The sequence below is a fragment of the Saimiri boliviensis genome, chromosome 4 (assembly GCF_048565385.1).
Source record: "Saimiri boliviensis isolate mSaiBol1 chromosome 4, mSaiBol1.pri, whole genome shotgun sequence".
In the NCBI taxonomy this organism is placed as follows: Eukaryota; Metazoa; Chordata; class Mammalia; order Primates; family Cebidae; genus Saimiri; species Saimiri boliviensis.
Window position 1 is genome coordinate 88,260,411 of NC_133452.1, and position 23,126 is coordinate 88,283,536.

General features: G+C 50.0%; 2 protein-coding genes across 5 annotated transcripts; one reads left to right on the top strand and one right to left on the bottom strand.

Moving 5' to 3' along the window:
- Positions 1–29: 29 nt before the first annotated feature.
- MRPL2 (mitochondrial ribosomal protein L2) lies at positions 30–6,326 on the bottom strand. The gene is made up of 7 exons (XM_003923020.4): positions 6,041–6,326; positions 4,794–4,962; positions 2,774–2,912; positions 2,549–2,664; positions 2,365–2,475; positions 1,697–1,770; positions 30–279 (listed from the first exon to the last, which is right to left on the bottom strand). The coding sequence occupies exons 1-7, from the start codon at positions 6,134–6,136 to the stop codon at positions 67–69; spliced, it is 918 nt and encodes a 305-aa protein (XP_003923069.1). The 5' UTR covers positions 6,137–6,326; the 3' UTR covers positions 30–66.
- A 41-nt stretch (positions 6,327–6,367) lies between these two features.
- Positions 6,368–22,177, top strand: KLC4 (kinesin light chain 4). Of its 4 annotated transcripts, XM_010333883.3 has the most exons (17): positions 6,622–6,957; positions 7,295–7,383; positions 8,089–8,367; positions 10,013–10,243; positions 12,408–12,489; positions 13,093–13,312; positions 13,833–13,920; positions 17,397–17,498; positions 17,740–17,913; positions 18,313–18,412; positions 18,604–18,656; positions 18,893–18,963; positions 19,180–19,288; positions 19,840–19,980; positions 20,232–20,347; positions 21,015–21,078; positions 21,709–22,177. In XM_010333883.3, the coding sequence occupies exons 3-17, from the start codon at positions 8,113–8,115 to the stop codon at positions 21,757–21,759; spliced, it is 1,857 nt and encodes a 618-aa protein (XP_010332185.1). In that variant the 5' UTR covers positions 6,622–6,957; positions 7,295–7,383; positions 8,089–8,112; the 3' UTR covers positions 21,760–22,177. The 4 variants fall into 4 exon arrangements, with proteins under 4 accessions (XP_003923063.1, XP_010332185.1, XP_003923065.1 ...); XM_003923014.4 differs by lacking the exons at positions 6,622–6,957; positions 7,295–7,383 and adding an exon at positions 6,368–6,454; XM_003923016.4 differs by lacking the exon at positions 7,295–7,383.
- Positions 22,178–23,126: the final 949 nt, after the last annotated feature.

Genomic DNA, 23,126 nt, shown 5'->3' on the forward strand with positions numbered 1-23,126 from the left:
CCCTCCCCCGCAAAAAACAGTAACATAAAAACAGGAGGTGGGGCATTTTATTAGAGTACAGGGATATCAGCTTTGGGCAGCAGCAGAAGGCAGCTTCACATAACTCTTCATGGGGGGTAGTGGCCGAATCTTTCGGCCAGCCCAGCCCCCCTTGCGGTGCCATCGCCCACTGTTAGGCCTCTTGCCCAGCCAACGGTTGCGACCTGCCTTGCCAATAACCCGTTTGTTATGATCAACGTTGGATACTCGACCTACTGTTGCTATGCACGTTTCCAGCACCTGACAGAGAAAACAGATGGAGAAGAATGTACGATGTGGGGGAAAGATTTGGCAATGCTTAGAGCACAACTCTTGGGGGGCATCTTAGACTCAGTGAGAGAAGGGAGAGGAGAAAGAAAAAGCACAAGACGGGTGAAGCTAAGTGAAGGTCCTACAGGAGGAACAAGATAGTTGAAAACAAGAGCCGGGTGCACTGACTCATGCCAGTAATCCCAGCACTTTGGGAGGCAGAGGCTGGAGGATAACTTGAGCCCAGTTTGAGACCAGCCCAGGCAATATAGTGAGATCCCACCTCTACAAAAATAAAAACTATTAGCCGGGGCCAGGTGCAGTGGCTCACGCCTGTAATCCCAGCACTTTGGAAGGCCTAGGTGGGCAGATCGATTGAGCCAGGAGTTCAAGACCAGCCTGGCCAACCTGGTAAAACCCTAACACTATAAAAAATATGAAAATTAGCTGGGTGTAGTGGTGTGTGCCTGTAGTCCCAGCTACTTGGGGGGCTGAGGCAGAAGGACTGCTTGAACCCAAGTTTGAGGCTGCAGTGAGCTACGATTGTGCCACTGCACTCAAGCAAGAAACCCTGTCTCAAAAAAATCAATTAGGAGGCCGGGCGTGGTGGCTCACCCCTGTAATCCCAGCACTTTGGGAGGCCGGGGTGGGTGAATCACGAGGTCAAGAGATCGAGACCATTCTGGTCAACATGGTGAAACCCCGTCTCTATTAAAAATACAAAAATTAGCTGGGCATGGTGGCACACGCCTATAGTCCCAGCTACTCGGGAGGCTGAGGCAGGAGAATTGCTTGAATCCAGGAGGCAGAGGTTGTGGTGAGCCCAGATTGCGCCATTGCACTCCAGCCTGGGTAACAAGAGCGAAACTCTGTCTCAAAAAAAAAAAAAAAAAAAAAAATCAACATGACGAAACCCCGTCTCTACTAAAAATACAAAAATTGGCCAGGCGCGGTGGCTCATGCCTGTAATCCCAGCACTTTGAGAGGTGAGGCGGGTGGATCACCTGAGGTTGGCAATTTGAGACTAGCCTGACCAACATGGAGAAACCTTGTCTCTCCTAAAAATACAAAATTAGCCAGGCGTGGTGGCCCATGCCTATAGTCCCAGCTACTTGGGAGACTGAGGCAGGAGAATAGACTGAACCTGGCGGGTGGAGGTTGCAGTGAGCCGAGATTGCCCTACTGCATTCCAGCCTGAGTGACAGAGCAGGACTCTGTCTTGAAAAAAAAAAAAAAATTAGTTATGATGCCAATCTGATAAAGCACACCTGTCGTGTGGCAGAAAAGGACAGACTAAGCTTAAGGTAGTTCCTTGCATCATAAAACACCTGGGACCTAACCCAGACAGGAAAGTTACATTCCAAAAATTCCTCCTTTGCTGACCCCTCCCACCCATACCCATACACACCTGCATCTGCCTCTTAGAGGGCAGCTGGATAATGGCTGTGCCATTCACCTTCCGCAGTAGCACACCACACGTCCCTGAGGAAAGAAGCCAATTTGACACCCTCCACAAAACAAGGGTGTTGAGGGCCACAGGGGACATACCCCACATGCTGCCCTTGCTTTGCTCTTTAGGAGCAGATACACAAAGAAGGATACATGCTATGGTTTTTTTTTTTTTTTTTTTTTTTTTTGAGACGGAGTTTCGCTCTTGTTACCCAGGCTGGAGTGCAATGGCGCGATCTCGGCTCACCGCAACCTCCGCCTCCTGGGTTCAGGCAATTCTCCTGTCTCAGCCTCCTGAGTAGCTGGGATTACAGGCACGCGCCACCATGCCCAGCTAATTTTTGTATTTTTAGTAGAGACGGGGTTTCACCTTGTTGACCAGGATGGTCTCAATCTCTTGACCTCGTGATCCACCCGCCTCGGCCTCCCAAAGTGCTGGGATTACAGGCGTGAGCCACCGCGCCTGGCCTACATGCTATGTTTTAAGTCAAAACACATGCACATCTTCATCCTCATGTTTCTTGTTTTTTTCTTGATTTTCTCTACCAGTACCAGATGTAGAACCATAGGTTCAGACTCTCCTTGCCTTTCCAAACTCTAGGACCCAGGTAACTCCTTTCCCCATACCTGCAGCCCGGATATACTGGGCACCCCGGCCTGGCTCACTTTCCACGTTGTTGATGAGGGTCCCCACAGGCAAAGCCCCAAGAGGATGCGCATCCCCTTCTTGAGCAGCAACTAAAAGATAGGATTTCATTAGCACTAGAACCTTTGCTGCCTCCAGCCCACACATCTGGTAGCCATCTCTCACCTGACATTCGGCCTATGTGGTTAGAGTTCAAGATTCTATCTCCAGCCTGCATGTTTTCTGTTGCGATGATCCAGCGTTTCCGGCTGCCTCCAGCAACCAGAGCTATGTCTGCTGACCTGATTAGAGTGAGGGACAGGTAAACAGACCATCTTGGAAGCCCACATCCTCTGAGAGGCTACGGAGTTATTCAGACCATCCCATCATCATCCCATATCCCAAACTTGCCTACAGGGATCATAGCGGACTTGGATAACCTTCTCCTCAAAAGGTCCTGAGTTGGTCTCCTCAGGCCGGAAACGCAGAAAGTCAATCATTCGATAACACTGCCTGTGGCCCCCGCCAATACCATGTACACGGATTCGGCCTGTGGTTCAGAACAGTCGGGGATATGATTCAGGTCAGGGTAGCTCAGTTTTCGGTACTGGGAACTGGCCCATTCTCTGCCAGAGAACAGTGCTTAACACTGTGGCACAAGCAGAAAATGAGAAAAATTTGCACAGCACACTAGAGTAAGGAGGGGCAATACCAACATGAAGCTTCATGAAAAAACATTCTGTCTTTACTGAAATTGTATAAAACTTCCAGATAAAATATTTTCAAATTACCAAACTCAGTAAGTTTACTGAGAGCCATGTAAATCATACTCAGATAATTTCAGCTGTTAAAATTTTTTTGTGTACATGTGATGGGATATCACTCTTGCCCAGGCTGGATCCTGACCTCAAGTGATCTTCCTGCCTTGGCCTTCCAAAGTGTTGGGATTATAGGCAGGAGTCACCACACCTGGCCTGTTATAATTTTTTTTTTTTTTAAACAAGTCTTGCTCTGTTACCTAGGCTGAAATACAATGGCACAATCTTGGCTCACTGCAACCTCTGCCTCCTGGGTTCAAGCAATTCTCCTGCCTCAGCCTCCTGAGTTGCTGGGATTACAGGTGCCCACCACCACACCTGGTTAATTTTTTTTTTAGACAGAGTCTCGCTCTGTTGCCCAGGCTGGAGTGCAGTGGCATGATCTCGGCTCACTGCAGCCTCCCCCTCCCGGGTTCAAGTGATTCTCGTACCTCAGCCTCCCAAGTGAGCTGGGATTACAGGCCTGGGCCACCACACCTGGCTAATTTTTATATTTTTAGTAGAGACAGGGTTGGCCATTTTGGCCAGGCTGAGCTTGAATTCCTGGCCTCAAGTGATCTGCCCACTTTGGCCACCCAGAGTGCTGGGATTACAGGTGTGACCCACTGCACCCAGCCAATTTTTTTTTTCTTCTTTTTTTTTTTTTTTTTTGAGACGGAGTTTCGCTCTTGTTACCCAGGCTGGAGTGCAATGGCGCGATCTCGGCTCACCGCAACCTCCGCCTCCTGGGCTCAGGCAATTCTCCTGCCTCAGCCTCCTAAGTAGCTGGGATTACAGGCACACGCCACCACGCCCAGCTAGTTTTTTGTATTTTTAGTAGAGATGGGGTTTCACTATTGAGACGAAGTTTCACTCTTGTTACACAGGCTGGAGTGCAATGGCGCGATCTTGGCTCACTGCAACCTCCGCCTCCTGGGTTCAGGCAATTCTCCTGCCTCAGCCTCCTGAGTAGCTGGGATTACAGGCATGCGCCACCATGCCCAGCTAATTTTTTGTATGTGTAATAGAGACGAGGTTTCACCATGTTGACCAGGATGGTCTTGATCTCTTGACCTCGTGATCCACCCGCCTCTGCCTCCCAAAGTGCTGGGATTACAGGCATGAGCCACCGCGCCCGGCTCTGCCCAGCCAATTTTTATATTTTTAGTAGAGACTGAGTTTTGCCATGTTGTCCAGCCTGGTCTTTAACTTGTGACATCAGGTGATCTGCCTGTTTCGGCCTCCCAAAGTGCTGGGATCATAGGCATAAGCCACCTTACCTGGCCTGTTATATATTTTTGAAGAGTGTGAAGGAAAATGTCATGGTACTTCCTGTAAATAACCCATTTTTTCTCACATATTTTTGAAGTGTGAAGGAAAATGTCATGTTACTTCCCGTATATGGCCCATTTTTTTTCAATTATCCAAATTGTCTTTAGAAGCACAGACCAGTTTTATTGCTTTGTATTCTACTTTCTGGTTCCTGTGCACATACTACATGCAAAAGGAGCCAAATAAGTGCTTTTTAATTACGTTCCTCAGCCTTACAAGGTACAAGTGTGTCAATATACAGGTCTAGGGTCTTAACATGTTTTTCCCTTTGACTGCTTAAATCCCCTTGTCCTTGTTCCCACCTGTGTGGTCTCGGCCCCCAGACTTCCTCATCTTCACTGGTGTAATGGTGTACTTGGTACGACTCTTCCAGGACATAAAGTTGGCATTAAGGGCCACAGAAGTAAGGATTGGGCGGCAGGGGAGCAACATCAAGACAGAGGACTGTTGGAGGAGGGCACTGTCCATCATCTGGGGATAAACAGACATCTTTCATTTGAAAGCTAGTTGAAGGCAAAGCATCAGAGAACCAAGGCAAAATACACAGATCAATTTTAGTTGGTAGCCCACTTCCCCCAGGATGTGTTCCAAACCAGCCATCCAAAAACTTCACCCATCACAGCTCGAACAGTAATGTTTTCCCCTTGGTCATCTCCTTCCAAATTTGGCTCACAACTCTCTATCTCCAGGAATCTGTTCTTCTCTAAACAATCCCGTTCTTCAGAGCTGGTAACATCCACACATCCAGGTACCACCATCAGTGCCAATTCCTTTTGCCCTCTGCATTATGTTTCTGGGACTTTTTCACATATGAAGGTGGCGGTGGGGATCATTTCGGTCTTGTTCCTTGCTGTATTCCCAGTATTTCAGAGTAGGTTGGTTTGGATTCGAATTTTAAACATGCATCTGCCAAACTCTACCATCATAAACCTGAGAGCTCCAGAGGAGCAACAAGACTTACAACTTCTCTTTTGTGTGACTCACTAGTCACCTACTAGGACCTCAAGATACCTTCCCCTTGATACCAAGACCACTGTTCTTGGTATCTTGCTCTGCATTCTCTAACCTCAGCAGTAACTCATCCTTGCAGGTATCATATCATAATGGTTAAGAGCACAGGTTGTGAAAGCCAGATAGCTTAATTCTGATAGTTGGTGTGTGACCTTGGACTCCTTATCAATTTCCTCACCTATAAAATAGGAATAATAACCGCCTTTTAGAGTGTTTGAAAGGAGCTCATTTGTTTGAAACGTCTATTACCTATAACTGGCTTATCATAAGCATTCGGTAAATGTTAGTTATTACTGAAACCTGTGCAACCGGTGATCTCCAAAGCACTTTCACCTTAAGTATCTCGTCTGAAGAATTCTGCCCTATAAGACAGCAACATTTGTAGAGGAGAAAGATGAGGCTGAGAGAGTGCCTTACGTAAAGGCACGGACCTACGTGACCTCCTGACCAGCCTCGCACCCCGCGTTTCGCATCCCCTCAAACCCCATCTCCGGCAGGCCGAATGGAACCAGCCTTCTTCCCGGGTAAGGTGGATTACCTGGGCGGTGGGGAACAGCCTTGGGACAGGGGCGGCGACAGTCAGGGGAGCCAGGCTCAGAGAGCGCAGAGCGCGGGTCAGTGCCCACAGGGCCATCGGGTTAGCTAGGGCTCAGCACGACACCCTTACTTTCAGCGAAGCTGCTCGGCGCTCCTAGATGACGTTAAGTGTCTGGCGCCGTCGCTCCGCAATTACGTAAAAGGAGGCGTGCAGAAAACTGGAGCCCAAGCTGGATACACACCTCCTTTCTATCTGAAAGCGATAACAGCCAATCCTCGGGCAGCTCTTATGTCGCGTGACTAGGAAACGGGTCCCGCCCCTTAGACCCGTCAAAACAATTGCCTCGAGCGGCAGCCATCATGGATTTAAAGGGGCAGTACCGGCAAGATCGGCAGCCAGACCGGTAGATTGCAGGTGAGTCTTTGAGTCTTCAGTACCTCTGGGGCTGAAGGTTAAGGTCCCTGCCGTCTTTTATTCTCGCACTCCCAGAAAGATGAACAAACCCCCTTCAACCAACCTTACAAAACTCCGGACTTAAAAACTCCGCCCTTCGTGATTCTTCCCCGCCCCTCGGCGTCCAGACAGACAGACAGATGGCCTGCCCCGCCCCCTGCGCCACCGGCTGACTCAGTGACCTCGGGGTCGTTAGGTCTCCGGGTCCTCGCTGGAGCCGCGGACCTCAGTCGTCCATCCACACCTCCCCCCTCCTGCCCCCGGCCATCTCAGTCTCCCAACACTGAGCCCCAGGGCAGGTCGACAGCCCGAGGCATTTCTCTTCTGCGTTCCCAAGTCCGGGAGACCCACTCTAGCGTCGCAGTTCCCTGCGACCCCGCAGCCGCTCAGCAGACCTCCCGTTCTTCCCTGCATCATCGGGCATTAGGGAGGCAGCCTACGGTGATTCCTCGCAGAGCCTGTTTGTAGGTGACCGTGACAGACAAAGCCATGGAAGTGACTGGGTTTGGAGTGACCAAGTGTTCCTCCCTCCCCTTTCCCAGACACGCCTCATGCTGTAGGTCTCTGATTAAGTGTCTCTCACTCTCTTCGTGGGAGACTGTAGCTCCCCAGGCCTGCGGTTAGGGAGGCTGGCATGGGGAAGGAGAAGGGAATTGGGCGTCTTTGAAGACCTGTAGGTAGAGGGAGAGAGGGAGGAAGGGAGGGTGTTTGTCCTGGGTGGGGCTCTGTGCCAGGTCCTCTGGGTAGCTGTGAAGTGGTGAGAGGAGGGGTGAGAACGCTGGACTTCTGGACTTTGGGCAGGGCAGATCCTTCTGACTCTGGCTGCTGAACAGAGTTTCTTCCGGGCTCCGGCCTGAGTCCCACAGCCAGGGGCTCTGGTCTGTACACAGGTAAGAAGACTTGAAAGATTAGAAACAAGACCCTTCTGAGGAAGTGGGAACACAGTCTCAGTCCTGGTGGGTGGGAAGTATGGGTTGAAGGTTAGTGGGAAAAGAGGCAGGGCTGACCAAGTTTGGAGATGCTGGACTTAGTTCTGCAGGTGACACAGCCTGAGTCCTTGAGTTTCCTTGGACCCTCTAATATGGATCCTGCAAGGAAGTTTCCTGTTTTCTTCTCCCTTTCTTCCTTGATTTAACTTTGCAGAGATTCCTTCCCTTTTTTCTAAACTCCTGCATGGTTTTCTGCGTATCTCCCACTTCCACCCTGTTCCTTTTGCAGCTCTCCCACAGTCCCTCTGATCCCCTGGGTGCTGTCTCTCATCCCTTGATTCCTTTTCCTAACCCAGGCTCTCTGTCTAACTGCCTTTCTATTGTCTTCCTAAGTCCTAAATCCTTCTGCTAGTTCTAAGCACCTTTGTTCCTGCTGCAGTCTTCCTTTATTTAAGTCAATTCCTCTCCCTCTCTCTTTGCCTACAACCTTAGCTTTGAGTTTAGTGATCTAGGCTCCCTGCCTGCTGGTCACTCTCTCTCTCCAACTAAGCCACAGGGCCACTCTTACTTTTGTCCCTTTACTTGGATTCTCACCATCTTCTAAGAAAGTTGCTCAGCTTCTCTGTCTCATCTTTACTCTAGCTGAACTCTGTTGTTTCTTCCTAGACCAGTCAAGGACCCCTGGCCAGGATGTCAGGCCTGGTGTTGGGGCAGCGAGATGAGCCTGCAGGGCACCGGCTCAGCCAAGAAGAGATCCTGGGCAGCACACGGCTGGTGAGCCAAGGACTAGAGGCCCTACACAGCGAACATCAGGCTGTGCTGCAAAGCCTGTCCCAGACCATTGAGTGTCTGCAGGGAGACCATGAGGAAGGGCTGGTGCATGAGAAGGCCCGGCAGCTTCGCCGTTCTATGGAAAACATTGAGCTCGGGCTGAGTGAGGCCCAGGTGAGAGGGCAAGGGTGGCCCCAAGTGGTCTAGGGTGGATGAAGGAGCAGTTATCTGGTTGGAGGTTTGGGGTTGCTTGGGATCACCTCACCCTAGATGTTTGCATTCATTCATTAACTATGTATTGAGTCCCTACTGTGTGCCAGACTGCTTTTGGGTACTGAAGAGATATATCATTGAACAAAACTAAAAATCTTTGCCATCTTGGAGCTTACCTTCTAGCTGAGGAAGACAAACAGCATATAAATACATTTGGTATGCCAGAGTGATAATTGCTAAGGATAAAAGGATAAAAATAAAGTGGGGAAAGAAACTAGGGACTATAGAGACAGGGTATAATTTTAGATAGGGTGGTCAAAAAAGGCCTTACTGAAAAGGTGACTTTTTTTTTTTTTTTTTTGAGACGGAGTTTCGCTCTTGTTACCCAGGCTGGAGTGCAATGGTGCGATCTCGGCTCACTGCAACCTCCGCCTCCTGGGTTCAGGCAATTCTCCTGCCTCAGCCTCCTGAGTAGCTGGGATTACAGGCACACGCCACCATGTCCAGCTAACTTTTTTTTGTATTTTTAGTAGAGACGGGGTTTCACTATGTTGACCAGGATAGTCTCGATCTCTTGACCTCGTGATCCACCCGCCTCGGCCTCCCAAAGTGCTGGGATTACAGGCTTGAGCCACCGTGCCCGGCGAAAAGGTGACATTTTGACAAAGATTTGAAGGTGAGGGAATGAGTCATGCCATAAACAGGGGAAGGGTGTCTTAAGCAGAGAGAGCAGCAAATACAGAGGCCCTGAATGGAAGTCTACCCGTCAGGTCAGTGAATAGGAAGGGGCCAGTATGCCTGCAGTAGAGTGAATGAGGAGAAGCAAAGTAGAAAATTAAGTCTGAGGGGTAATAGGGTTGGAGAGGAGGGAGATAGATCATGTGGAACTTGTAGGCCATCCTGAGGACTTTGATTTTACTTTTTTTTGAAATGGAGTCTCCCACTGTCGCCTAGGCTGGAGTGGCATGATCTCACTTCACTGCAACCTCTGCCTGCCAAGTTCAAGCAATTCTCCTGCCGGGTTTAAGTGATTCTCCTGCCCCAGCTTCCTGAGTAGACTGGGACTACAGGCATGCACCACTATGTCCGGCTAATTTTTTGTATTTTTACAAATACAAAGATGCAGGGGTTTCACCAAGTTGGCCAGGCTGGTCTCGAAGTCCTGACCTCATGATCCGCCTGCCTCTGCCTCCCAAAGTGCTGGGATTAGAGGCGTGAGCTACCGCACCCAGCCCTGATTTTACTTTGAGTGAGATGGAAACTATTGGAATGTTTTTAGAAGAGGAGTGATGTGGTCTAACTTGGCATCATCTGGCTGCTGAGTTATGAATAGACAACAGGGGAACAAGGGCAGAAACCAGGAGGACAGTGAGGAAGCTACTGTAATTTGGGTGGGAATTAATAGTGGCTTGGCCTAGGGTGATGGCAGTAGAGGTGGTGGGAAATTGGATTGAGGGTATGTTTTGAAGGTAGAGCCATTGCTACATGCCCACCTTCTGGCTCCTCTGTGCCCCTGCCAGTCTTGCCACCTCCAGTAGGCTCCCCTTCCACCTGTACCTAAATACTCCCACCCAGAATCTGGAGCTCAGGGTATGTGCCCATCTAGGTGATGCTGGCTCTAGCTAGCCATTTGACCACAGTGGAGTCAGAGAAACAGAAGCTGCGGGCTCAGGTGCGGCGGCTATGCCAGGAGAACCAGTGGCTGCGGGATGAGCTGGCTGGCACCCAGCAGCGGCTACAGCGCAGTGAACAGGCTGTGGCTCAGCTGGAGGAGGAAAAGAAGCACCTGGAGTTTCTGGGGCAGCTGCGGCAGTATGATGAGGATGGACACACCATGGTGAGTGTGCACAGGGGAGACTGGCTGAGGGTGGGCAGCCAGGAGTTACCACAGACATGGGGTAATTGCCCCATCATCCTCAGGGTCCATCAGCTCTACCCAACCTGCTCTCACTTGAAAGAATTCCCTTTTTATCCCTGATGCCAATGCCAAGAGACAGCAAGAGGAAAAACAATATTCAGCTCTTTCAGTCAACGTTTAATGAAATGCCTACTATATACCAGGCATTGTGCACTGCACTGGTAAATGGGACAGACAGAGTGCCTGCTCACACAATTACAAGCTTGTGAGGGAGATATACAAGCACCTGGACAATTCCAGTCTAGAATCCTACATGCTACAGTTAGAGAAAGCATAGCCCAGTTGAGCATGACCTTCCTAAAATTTGCTTTCAAAATGTGTGATTTTTTTTTTTTTTTTTGATTTGGAGTTTCACTCATGTTGCCCAGGCTGGAGTACAATGGTGCAATTTCGACTCATGGCAACCTCTGCCTCCCAGGTTCAAGTGATTCCCCTGCCCTCAGCCTCCCGTATAGCTGGGATTGCAGGCACCCGCCATCACGCCTGGCTAATTTTTGTATTTTTGTTAGAGACTGGGTTTCACCATGTTGATCAGGCTGGTCTTGAACTCCTCACCTCAGGTAATCTGCCCACCTCGGCCTCCCAAAGTGCTGGGACTACAGGTATGAGCTATCATGCCCTGCCCAAAATGTGTGAAATTTAACTCTCACTCAGCAGGGTCCAGTAAGGCCATTTCAGCTCACTGCAATCTCTGCCTCTGGGGTTCAAGCAATTTTCATGCCTCAGCCACCCAAGTAGCTGGGATTACAGGCACTTGCCACCTCACCTGGCTAATTTTTGTATTTTTAGTAGAGATGGAGTTTTGCCATGTTGGCCAGGCTGGTTTCAAACTCCTGGCCTCAAGTGATCTGCCTGCCTTGGCCTCCCAAAATGCTGGGATTATAGGCATGAGCCACCGTGCCTGGCTGAGGGTATGTGTTTTCTTGAGCTATATCTGTAGGGAATAAGTCTTACCCATGAGAACACATATATGACAAGAACACATATTTGAACACATACAAAGCAGCAAATGCTCAGTGCTGGATGAGTGGTTCAGTCAGCGTGGGAAGAATTTCACGGAGATATGTCTCTAAGAGCTGGGATGGTCCAAGAAGAGTTCACAGAGGAAGCAGGGATCCTGGGCAACATAGTGAGACCCCATCTTTACAAAAATATTTAAAAATTAGCCTGATGTAGTTGTGCACACCTGAAGCTTTCAGCTACTCTGGAGGCTGAGGTGGGAGGATCGCTTGAGCCCAGGAGATGGAAGCTGCAAGGAGCTGTGATTGTGCCACTGCACTCTAGCCTGGGCTGTTGCCAGACTAGAGACTGCCTCAAAAAACAAACAAAAAAATAGAGGAAGCAGGGTTCAGGAATGGGTAGGATACAGGTTGGATTTCCCATCTGAGTGGCTTAGGAGTTAGAATGGATTTTGAAAGTTCATGGTGAGGAAGAGGGAGGAGCTTTTTAGACTAGAGTACAGGGTGTCATCGATAAGGCTTACAGCCTGGAAAAGCTGGTCGGTCCCAGGGAAAGTGAGTAAATGAATTGCATAGGACACATTGCTGAAGCTGGGTAGGAGGGCTGGTGTTTGTTTGAGGCTGCAGTTCCTGATGGGGAAAAGCAGATTTTCCTAGTGCAGAATAGGTTAGACGGCGAGGGAGGGTTTTGCGGTAAGTCCAGAGTGAGCTGTGCAGATGATGGGCACCAGGCTGAGCTAGACACTTTTTGGGTACATGCCAATAAGATCAGACACACTCCCTTCCCTCAGGAGAGACAGGGCAGATATATAATCAACGTAAACACACAGAGATCAGCATAGGGCCATAATTACAAGAGTTGAGGAGAGATTGAGGGTGGTTAGGAAGGAAACTCTCTGTATGAGAAGGAGGGGGAAGTCTTGAGATTTTGTCCAAAGCTTCTCTGGCTGTTACAAACAGGAGGCCTGAGCTTGGCTGGGCCAGATGCTAGCTTTGCCAGCAGCAGAGACAAGAACAACAGTCTTCTCCTAGGCCCCGTCTTCCGGGATTTCATGGCTTAGAGGGATCACTAAGGGGGCTACTAGGGATATCTTGGTCCTCAAATGTTGCTTCTTCTCTTCCAGGAGGAGAAAGAAGGTGATGCCACCAAGGATTCTCTGGATGACCTCTTCCCTAATGAGGAAGAAGAGGACCCCAGCAATGGCTGTGAGTCTGCCTCTGGAATGGGAGGGTGAAAGGGATAGCAGGAGGCTGGCCCTAGCTATCCTAGCACACAGGACACTCACCATCTAGAAATAGGTTTTCCACTTCCTCTGGAGTTACGGCAGGAGCTGGGCTAGTACATAGATTTCCTTAGCCTCCCAATTGAATTTATTAAACACTGAATATGTGGCAGGTACTGTGCTAGGCACCAGGAGTACTGAGATGGAAATCAAATAGGTCTCGCCAGTAAGGAGTTCACTGTCCAGTGGGAGAAAGAACCTGAGATGGGGAAACCATGAGCCCTTCAAGGGAAAGAACCAGGTCTTTCTTACCTTTGTACTCCTGGGACATCCCCTGGTTCATACTTATTAAATAAATGTTTGTCGAATGAATGAATTACTGGGTGAACAACTGGGGTTGTGATGGGCATAGGCCAAGGGAGTGGATAAAAGAATAGCAGTTGAAACAGGCCTTGATTGAGAGCCCAGGTAGGGGTGGGCAAAGGTATGGAACAAGACATGCGATGGGGAGTGGGTGGGCAGACAGCAAAGGGGAGAGGAAGAGTCCTTGGAGGAAGTCTCTTGTTTATGTTCTGTGATGGTTTAGTGTCCCGTGGTCAAGGTGCTGCGGCAGCCCAGCAGGGTGGATATGAGATCCCAGCAAGATTGCGGACGTTGCACAACCTGGTGATTCAGTATGCAGCCCAGGGTCGCTATGAGGTGGCCGTGCCACTCTGTAAGCAGGCACTAGAGGACCTGGAGCGCACCTCAGGCCGGGGCCACCCTGATGTTGCCACCATGCTCAACATCCTTGCTTTGGTGTATCGGTGAGGACTTCCCTTCTCCAGTGCCCAGAATCTTCCCCTACATTCCGACCTTGGTCCTCCTTTGGCTTCCATTCTTCTTCTTCACAGGGTACCTCTCCTACCTGTTGGGCTTCCTAGATACACCCCACTAGGGTGCTTCCTAATGTGCCAGAACTCTTACTTTTCCCATACCTAAGTATTTGCTCATCTCTTGGGCTCTTTGTCCCTCTAATTTCTCTTTTGGGGAGCACTCTGTCTCTCTGTTTCTCTCTCTCTCTGTCTCTTCCCCTCTCTCTCCCTCTCTCTCTTTCCCCCACCCCCTCACTTCCTATAACTTGTGGCCTTCTCTTGGGATGGCAGTGCACTGCATTCTGGTATGAGTGTGTCAGTGAAGCCCCCCCACTGTCCACACCAGGCTTCCTCTCTCCTCATGGAGGTCCCCCATCCTTAAATGTACTCAGTCCTCCCAAAGGGAGGGAGGGAAGGAGAAGGCTTGTGGGCAGAGCTTAGGATAACTCCTGTCACTTTTGTCTTCTTCCAGGGACCAGAATAAGTATAAGGAAGCTGCCCACCTGCTGAATGATGCCCTCAGCATCCGGGAGAGCACCCTGGGCCCGGACCATCCTGCTGTCAGTATACCTTGCCCTCCCCGCCCCGTGCCCTGCACCTGCACCATTGCTATTTTGGCCTCTCCTAGCTCATCCATCTGCTGCCCTCAGTGTACTCACTAAGGGTGCTGAGGAAGGAGGCATGAGAAGTCCTTTCTTCCAGGCACTGTCCAGTGGTCCTAGTGCTTCTCAATTCTCTGAGACTCAGTGATTCCTTTTTATAACAAATATTTTTTGCTTGAACTTAATTCATAGATAGGTCATAGATAAATCCACATATGATTTCCAAAAAAGTTAGTATGATACCCTAATAAAAGAAAAACAAAGAAAGTAATTTATAAGAATAGTATATACAATGTAATATAAGATAAAATGTGATACAACAGTAGCTGTATTGAATACAACTTGGTTAAAGGAAATAACAGAGTGGGCCGGGCGGGGTGGCTCACGCCTGTAATCCCAGCACTTTGGGAGGCTGAAGCAGGCGGGATCATAAGGTCAGGAGTTTGAGACTAGCCTTACCAATATGGTGAAACCCCATCTCTACTGAAAGTACAGAAATTAGCCAGGTGTGGTGGTGGGCACTTGTAATCCCAGTTACTCAGGAGGCTGAGGCAGGAGAATCGCCCGGGAGATGGAAGTTGCAGTGAGCTGAGATTGTGCCATTGCACTCCAGCCTGGGCAACAGGGTGAGACCCTGTCTCAAAAAAAGAAACAGCAAAGTGGTCTGATATATAATGAATAACTGTGGATTTAGAGTACCAATAAGCCATTCCATACGAGAAGTACTAGAAAATTGAGATAGAGGCTGGGTTCAGTGTCATGTCATGCCTGTGCTCATAGGACTTTGGGAGGCCAAGGCAAGAGGATCAGTTGAGGCCAGGAGAGAGAGACTAACCTGGGCAACACAGCAAGACCCTGTCTCTATAATAAATTTTAAAAATTAACTGAGCACAGTGGTGTACACCTGTAGTCCCAACTACTTGGGAGTCTAGGGTGGGAAGATTGCTTGAGCTCAGGAGTTTGAGGTTACAGTGAGCTATGATCATGCTATTGCACTCCAGTCTGTGTAACAGAGTGAACTCCTGTCTCTTTAAAAAAAAAAAGTTGAAATATAGGTGGACACTTGATTAAAGTACAGTATTGTAAGAAATCACAGGCCGGGCGTGGTGGCTCACACCTATAATCCAAGCACTTTGGAGGCCAGGGCGGGTGGATCACCTGAGGTCGGGAGTTCAAGACCAGCCTGACCAACATGGTGAAACCTCATCTTTAAAAAAAAAAAAAAAAAAAAAAAAAAAAACAAGGCCGGGCGCGGTGGCTCAAGCCTGTAATCCCAGCACTTTGGGAGGCCGAGGCGGGTGGATCACGAGGTCGAGAGATCGAGACCATCCTGGTCAACATGGTGAAACCCCGTCTCTACTAAAAGTGCAAAAAATTAGCTGGGCATGGTGGCACGTGCCTGTAATCCCAGCTACTCAGGAGGCTGAGGCAGGAGAATTGCCTGAGCCCAGGAGGCGGAGGTTGCGGTGAGCCGAGATCACGCCATTGCACTCCAGCCTGGGTAACAAGGGCGAAACTCAGTCTCAAAAAAAAAAAAAAAAAAAACAGAAATCACAGACCAGATTTATTTGTATATAAGAGAAAGAGGCTGGGTGTGGTGGCTCACGCCTGTAATCCCAGCACTTTGGGAGGCCAAGGCAGGTGGATCACCTGAGGTCAGGAGTTCAAGACCAGCCTAGCCAACATAGTGAAACCCCATCTCTACTAAAAAAAAAATAATAATAACAAAATTAGCTGGGTGTGGTGGCATATGCCTGTAATCCAAACCAATTCCAACTATTTGGAGGCTGAAGCAGGAGAATCACTTGACTCCAGCAGGTGGAGGTTGTAGGGAGCTGAGATTGCACCATTGCACTCCAGCCTAGGCAACAGAGCAAGACACCATTTCAATAAAATAAAAAGCGGTTGGGCACAGTGGCTCACACCTGTAATCCCAGCACTTTTTTTTTCTTTTTGAGATGGAGTCTTGCTCTATCACCAGGCTAGAGTGCAGTGGCACAATCTCAGCTCACAGCAACCTCTGCCTCCCTGGTTTAAGCGATTCTCCTGCCTCAGCCTCTCTAGTAGTTAGGACTACAGGCGCACAACACCATGACTAGCTAATTTTTGTATTTTTTAGTGGAGACTGGGTTTCACCATGTTGGCCAGGATGGTTTTGATTTCTTGACCTCATGAGCCACCTGCCTCAGCCTCCCAAAGTGCTGGGATTACAGGCGTGAGCCACTGCACCCAGCCTAATTCCAGCACTTTGGGAGGTCGAGGCGGGTGGATCACCTGAGGTCAGGAGTTCGAAACCAGCCTGACCAAGAAGTTGAAACCCAATCTCTACTAAAAATACAAAAATTAGCCGGGCATGGTGGCAGGCACCTGTAATCTCAGCTACTCGGGAGACTGAGACATGAGAATTGCTTGAACCCGGGAGGCTGAGGTTGCAGTGCGCCGAGATTATGCCACTGCACTCCAGCCTGGGCAACAGAGTAAGATTCTGTCTCAAAATAAAATAAAATGAGAAATTAAAAAAAAGAAGCTGCATGTGGTGGCTCACGCCTGTAATCCCAGCGTGAGATTAAAAAAAAAAAAAAAGAAAAGAGAGAGAGAAACAGCCTTAAGTAGGGCTATCACACCAAGGCCAAGGCAAATGACAGAATCATCAATGTACAGAAAATGAAAAGATTGCTTTTTTTTTTTGAGATGGACTATCGCAGTGTTGCCCAGCCTGGAGTGCAGTGGTGTGATCTTGGCTCACTGCAACTTCTGCCTCCTGGACTCAGGTGATCCTCCTGCTTCAGCCTCCCAAGTAGCCACCATGCCTGGCTAATTTTTACAGTTTTAGTAGAGACAGGTTTTCACCATTTTGGCCAGGCTGGTTTTGAACTCCTGACCTCAAGTGATCCACCCACGTCAGCTTTCTAAAGTGCTGGGATTACAGGCATGAGCCACCACATCCAGCTGAAAAGTTATGTTTGAGTGTGAGTCTGTGTAAAAATAATTCCCTATGGTATGATATATGATAGGCAGGGATGACATATCTCAGAAATCATACTCCTATCTTGATATCCCATCAAATGTCAATGTTTACATTTAGCGTTTGGATGTCCGGCGGGACATTCAAAAGTTGGCAGAGCTGTCCCACACATGCAGAACGTCAATAGCATTTTTGCCTCCTCAAAAGCAATCTTTATGCAATCAAAAGAAAAAAAAACCAACTCCAGAAATTTCTGAAAATCCCCCTAGAGGGCGATACCATCCCTTAGCTGCAGAGCCATCCTATTCAGCAATTTCCCCTCCCTTCAGCCCCTGGCTAGGGTAGTAGAGTCTTTGTCTCTTGGAGTTGTGCAGTGAGTGTGGGGGCCCTGCTGGGAAGTGGGGAACCTCAGATTCCTGTAGGTCTTTTGCAACCCCAGTGTCTGATGGGGACGTGCCTGTTTTCATAGGTGGCTGCCACGCTCAACAATTTGGCTGTGCTCTATGGCAAAAGGGGTAAATACAAGGAGGCGGAGCCTCTGTGCCAGCGGGCACTGGAGATTCGAGAAAAGGTACCCATGCCCTCTCCCCCTTCTTCCCTTGTCATTGTGACCCTTCTCTATGTGGCTCCTCTGGTCTAACCCTTCTCCTTCACTTCTTTTTTCCTCACCCCCATCTCTGCCTTGTTCTCTGTTCCTTCATTCCCATTTCTCTGCTTTCCACGTGTGTGTGCCTACGTGTGAACACACACACACACGTGCTTGTGCATGCACAAGTAATCAGCCATTTATCCAATCCTTTGTTCTCTTTCAGGTCCTGGGCACTAACCACCCAGATGTGGCAAAGCAGCTGAACAACCTGGCCCTCTTGTGCCAAAACCAGGGCAAGTATGAGGCTGTGGAACGCCACTACCAGCGAGCACTGGCCATCTATGAGGGGCAGCTGGGGCCAGACAACCCTAATGTAGCCCGGACCAAGAACAACCTGGTATGGGAGGAGGGGAAAAAGTAGGTGGAAGGAACAGGAGGGAGAGGCCACCTGAATCGTAGAGTCAGGACGCATCACAATCTGGCACATTGCTCTCATCAACTTTGTGCCCATTTCTGGGGCTGCCTTTGGGGATGAAGGATCTGCTTCATTTCAGTTATAGAAGTTCCACAGCTTCTTGGGAGTGGGCTGGGAATAGCCTTGACCCTGCACCTGGAGAAGGAGGTGTGAGAAAGATCTCTGGGGAAAGTCATAGAGACACTGAGGAGTAGAACTCCCTGAGCCTGGTGAAGACCTTGTCTAAAAAAAAAAAAAAAAAAAAAAAAAATTTAAAGGAAAAAAAAAGACCTTGCCTCCCTCCATGCTTTGTTCCTGTATTTTTGCCTTTCTGTGTCCCAGGCTTCCTGTTACCTGAAACAGGGCAAATATGCTGAGGCTGAGACACTATACAAAGAGATCCTGACCCGTGCCCATGTGCAGGAGTTTGGGTCTGTGGATGGTGAGTGGTGAGGGCCTGGGGAAGGGGCTGCAGGGAGGAAAAGAAATGCAGACCAAGGGTTGGGGGTTAGGCCACAGTGGTTCCCAGGGGGAGCCAGACCCCTTCAGTCCAGCCTTGTCAGCCTCTGGGTCCTGGCTCCCCGACACTGGTCTAGCTCCGATCTCTAACCCCATCCCATGTATCACCCCTAGATGACCACAAGCCCATCTGGATGCATGCAGAGGAGCGGGAGGAAATGAGCAAAGTGAGTGGGGGGAAGGGGAGCCAGCCTGGGGAGCTCAAGGCTCCCAGGGTCTCTGTCTTACTCCTTACATTAGCCCTGCTGCTCACTTGCCACCCCAGCCCCAGCCCCAGATGCATCATGGTGCCCTCCCCAGCCCAGCCTGCACCCTAGCCCCATGCCACCTTGCATCCCAGCATCTCTGTATTCTTATCTCTGGCTCCCCCTGCCCTTCTCTCTGGCCTCTCTCTATCCTGCAGAGCCGGCACCATGAGGGTGGCACACCCTATGCTGAGTATGGAGGCTGGTACAAGGCCTGCAAAGTGAGCAGGTGAGCTGCCAGTGAAAAGTCAGCTTGGCCTCCGATGCCCTCTGTCCAGTCCCTGCTTCTAGCCTCCCAGACCTTTTCCCTTCCTCCCTTAGACTTTCCCTCAGCTTTAGCTCTGTTCCCTCTCCTATTTATTTTTTTCCCTCTTGTCTTGCTTGGACAAGTTTTGCTTTTCTGAGCCTATTCTCTCTTCCTTCTCTGGTCTCTTTCTCACCACAGCCCCACAGTGAACACTACCCTGAGAAACCTGGGAGCTCTGTATAGGCGCCAGGGAAAGCTGGAGGCCGCTGAGACCCTGGAGGAATGTGCTCTGCGGTCCCGGAAACAGGTCAGAAGCCCAGAGGGGAAGGAGGTCCTAGAAGGAAGGGCCCTGGGGATGAGAGACTGTGGAGGTTTCTGGGGAGTCTCCTAAGAATAAGTGGAAAGGCTGATGAGGCCAGGAGGGAGAGGAAGGTGAGGCAGTATTGTCATCGTGGGTGTTCTTAAGCATGTTCTTACCCCCACACCCGTACTTTTGGTCAGGACTCTGGTTTCAAGATTCACTAAACGGAGATATAAAGGAGAAGCTCTACCCTTTCATAAGGAGGAGACTGGTAGTAAAGTGGGGGACAGCCTAAGTCAGAGTTTCTCAGATTGTGAGTCTCAATAGTAGGTTGTGAAATCAATTCAATGTGGGCCATGGGGCTAAATATATATACAGATCTATATATAGCAATGCATTGCAAATAGAAAAGGTGAGTATTGTTCCAGTAGGTATATACTAGGGCATCACAAGGAAAAATATTTTCCTCGCAGTGCCTGATGGTGAAAAAAATTTGAAAGCCCCCATCCTGAGGAGTTAAGGAGTAGGAAGTCCCAGGTCCTTCCTTTTCCTTCCAGGGCACTGACCCTATCAGCCAGACCAAGGTGGCCGAGCTGCTTGGAGAGAGTGACAGTAGAAGGACCTCCCAGGAGGGCCCTGGGGACAGTGTGAAATTCGAGGGAGGTGAAGATGCTTCTGTGGCTGTGGAGTGGTCAGGGGTAAGTCTCATCATTGCCTTTTCATCTCTTCTGCCCACTCCTGCTGGTGGTGGTGGGAGGCTCTTGGCCATGCTGTCCCTGTCTAGTTAGTGTATCCCTTTAGGGGTGTCCCTGGGAGCCAGCTTTTGACAGGGTTTTTATTTCTAGTCACTTGGGGGTGGGGGATGTGTGCAGAATAAATGGCAGGAGTAGACTCAGAAACCCGTCTGTGTGGGATCCCTTAGCTTTCATTGCCTACCCCTCTTTGCCAGGATGGCAGTGGGACCCTGCAGAGGAGTGGCTCTCTGGGCAAGATCCGGGATGTGCTCCGCAGAAGCAGTGAACTCCTAGTGAGGAAGCTCCAGGGGACTGAGCCTCGGCCCTCCAGGTACACATCGAAGTCAAGATATGGTAAAACCATTGCCAGGAGCAATGGCTCATGCCTGTAATCCCAGCACTTTGTGAGGCTGAGGCAGGTGGATCACCTGAGGTCAGGAGTTTGAGACCAGCCTGGCCAACATGGTGAAACCCTGACTCTACTAAAAGTAGAAAAATTAGCCAGGCATGGTGGTAGGCGCCTATAATCTCAGCTACTCAGGAGGCTGAGGCAGCAGCATTGCTGGAACCTGGGAGGCAGAGGTTGCAATGAGCCAAGATTGCGCCACTGTATTCCAGGCTGGGCAACAGAGCAAGACTCTGTCTCAAAAAACAAACAAACAAACAAACAAACAAAGATACGGTAAAGCAGGGAAGTAAGCCCTTGCCTCCAACTCCTCTTGGCCCCTTATCTCTGGAGAATTATCGTGGAGAGAAATGGGGAGGAGGTAAATGGGACGGCCATGGAGAGAAAGTTTGTGCAGAATGGGTGCCCCAATGGTGGGGACGAAGGTACCTGAGGAGATACTGGTTCCTGATGCAGGTAAGAGGAATGGGTGGGCGGGGGACAGAAGGGAGGCAGTGATTTGATTTTGTGTGGCAGTGCTCAAAAGGCCCACAGCTTTAAGGCCACTCAGGAGGAAGAGAGGAGGCCTCAATTCTTCCATTTTCCATTGTAGCAGCAACATGAAGCGAGCAGCCTCCCTGAACTATCTGAACCAACCTAGAGCAGCACCCCTCCAGGTGAGAGCAGTGCTTGTGAGCCCATTGGTGGGTAAGAAAGGACAGCCAGAGAGCATGCCCAGTGGATTAAGGGAAGAGGGAAGGGAGAGTCATCTGGGATGAAGATGAGCCAGGAGATTGCAGTCATTAGGGAATCAAGCAGACAGCTGGTGGTGAGTGATGACCACGAAGGGGCAGTTTCAGGCCAGACATAGTAGCAAATAAGTTAATAAGGAGGGAAATCGGAATATTCTCTAAACTGGTACTTTGGAATTATGTATAATTTAATAATTATTTGGAGATACTAATAATTTTTCCTCCTGCAGCCACCTTAGGGACCTAGTAGTAGATGAGAATGGAAAAAGAAAAGTATTAAGTAATCCCCATCCGAGAAAACAGTAATGATATTTTAATGGCAAATGATCTCTTGTGTCAACACAGAGTATATGCCAGCATTCACCTGGGTCTTCCAGGTAGTTTCTCCACCAGATTGTGGCCTTCTGGAAAACCCTAGCAGAAGCTAAACAGAGTCCCAGGTCCAGCGATAGAACCGATCCTAGGTCCATAGATACGCCGTGGCCATGGGATGAATGAGCTCCAGGATGGGAGGCTGAGGCCCCGGGGCTGATGGGATAGTGTTGTCTGTTTCAGGTCTCCCGGGGCCTCAGTGCCAGCACCATGGACCTCTCTTCAAGCAGTTGACATTCGACCCGGCCCACAGGTCTGCTGGGTCCCCGCCCAGAGCCCTCACAGCATTCCCCATTGCTCCTGGCTCTTCCCCACCCCAGGTGGGACAGTGAAGGGGAGCAGTTTAACCAGAAGATTGCTGCTGCCCTTAGGGTCTCAGCTCCCTCCTCAGGAATCCCTCTTAGGAAGGACCCTCAGGACACCCTCTCCCCACTCTGTGGTCCTCTAGAGTAGCTAGCTCTGAGGCCCCCAAGGTGGATACAAAGCAGGTGTGGCCCTCAGAGATGCAGCCTGCTGCTGGCTTTTCAGTCAGAGGGTTGGGGGCTGGCCAGCCAAGCTGCCTTGCCCTGGCCGCTCTTTCCCCTCCCTCTGCTGTCTCACTTCAGGTCCATGTATTTCACTTTTCTTAAATAAAAGAATCAGGTAGCCTTTCTGCAACTTGAGTCCTGATTGGAGAGGGTATGAGCAGGGCTTGTGTTGGGGCCCTTCATAGAGGGTGAGGGGCAGTGATAGATGGGGCGGCAGGAGGAGTGTTGATTCTTGGATCTCTCTCTCTTCCCCCTCTTGTTTGTATCATCTCCAGCAGGGCCTGTAGGAAGGCATCTGGGGGATGGGGAAGAAGGAGGCCCACAACCCATGGAGAAGGTGCTGTGAACTGGGTTGTCAGGGACATGTGGTGGCCATGTGGCAGGACCCTGGAGTCCTGGCGCCACTTCTCTTGGCTGTGAGGCCCTCTGTGGCTGCTGTTACTCCTCCCAGCTGCTTGGGGGAAGGGAGGTCTAAGCAGGCCTGGGGGGCTCTCTGGAGCCAGAGGGGAGACAAGGCACTATCCATCCCCTCTCAGCATATCTTGGAGGCCTGAGCAGCAGCTGGGGCCCGTCTTCTAAAGCTTGACTCCTACTGACCCGCCTCCTACACCCCTTGCTGCTTTCACAACAAAGAAAGAATGTGGGGGTGGTGGCACTGGGGGTGGGGGGTGCCTGGAACAAGGGTTGTGCTGGGCCTCCCCACAGCTGGAGACTTGGCCATACCCTGACACAACCCAGACTGCCTGGAGATGGACTTGGGATGAATTTGTCAGTTTAGCAGACTTCAGCCTGGCTTTCAGAGCCCAGCGTTTCTTTCTGCCTTTGGGCTCAGATTGGAGCCGAACCAGACCCCAATCATGCACCCTTCAGCCCCTCTTTGGGTACAAAGCATCTTCAGGTTACCCTGCTTGGGGACATTAAAGACACCCTGCTGTTTTTGGGTCTCCCATAAAATTTTTGGTTACTGAAGAGTGGGCGGGGCCCACCTCTTCACTGCCCCAACCTGGGGGAACTATTGGCCAGAGCCTCCTGGTAAGCCCAGAATGGACCATTCCCCCCAGGATCTACGGAATC

Bases quoted from the DNA above. Each gene is read 5' to 3' on its own strand.
- MRPL2 (XM_003923020.4), bottom strand. From the start codon at position 6,136: ATGGCCCTGTGGGCACTGACCCGCGCTCTGCGCTCTCTGAGCCTGGCT. The intron at 2,476-2,548 runs GTGAGAGATGGC...CCTATCTTTTAG, and splicing joins CCACATAGGCCGAATGTCAG to TTGCTGCTCAAGAAGGGGAT. The intron at 280-1,696 runs GTGTGTATGGGT...TTTCTCTGTCAG, and splicing joins CCTCTAAGAGGCAGATGCAG to GTGCTGGAAACGTGCATAGC.
- KLC4 (XM_003923014.4), top strand. From the start codon at position 8,113: ATGTCAGGCCTGGTGTTGGGGCAGCGAGATGAGCCTGCAGGGCACCGG. The intron at 12,490-13,092 runs GTGAGTCTGCCT...GTGATGGTTTAG, and splicing joins AGAGGACCCCAGCAATGGCT to TGTCCCGTGGTCAAGGTGCT. The intron at 18,964-19,179 runs GTGAGCTGCCAG...TTCTCACCACAG, and splicing joins AAGGCCTGCAAAGTGAGCAG to CCCCACAGTGAACACTACCC.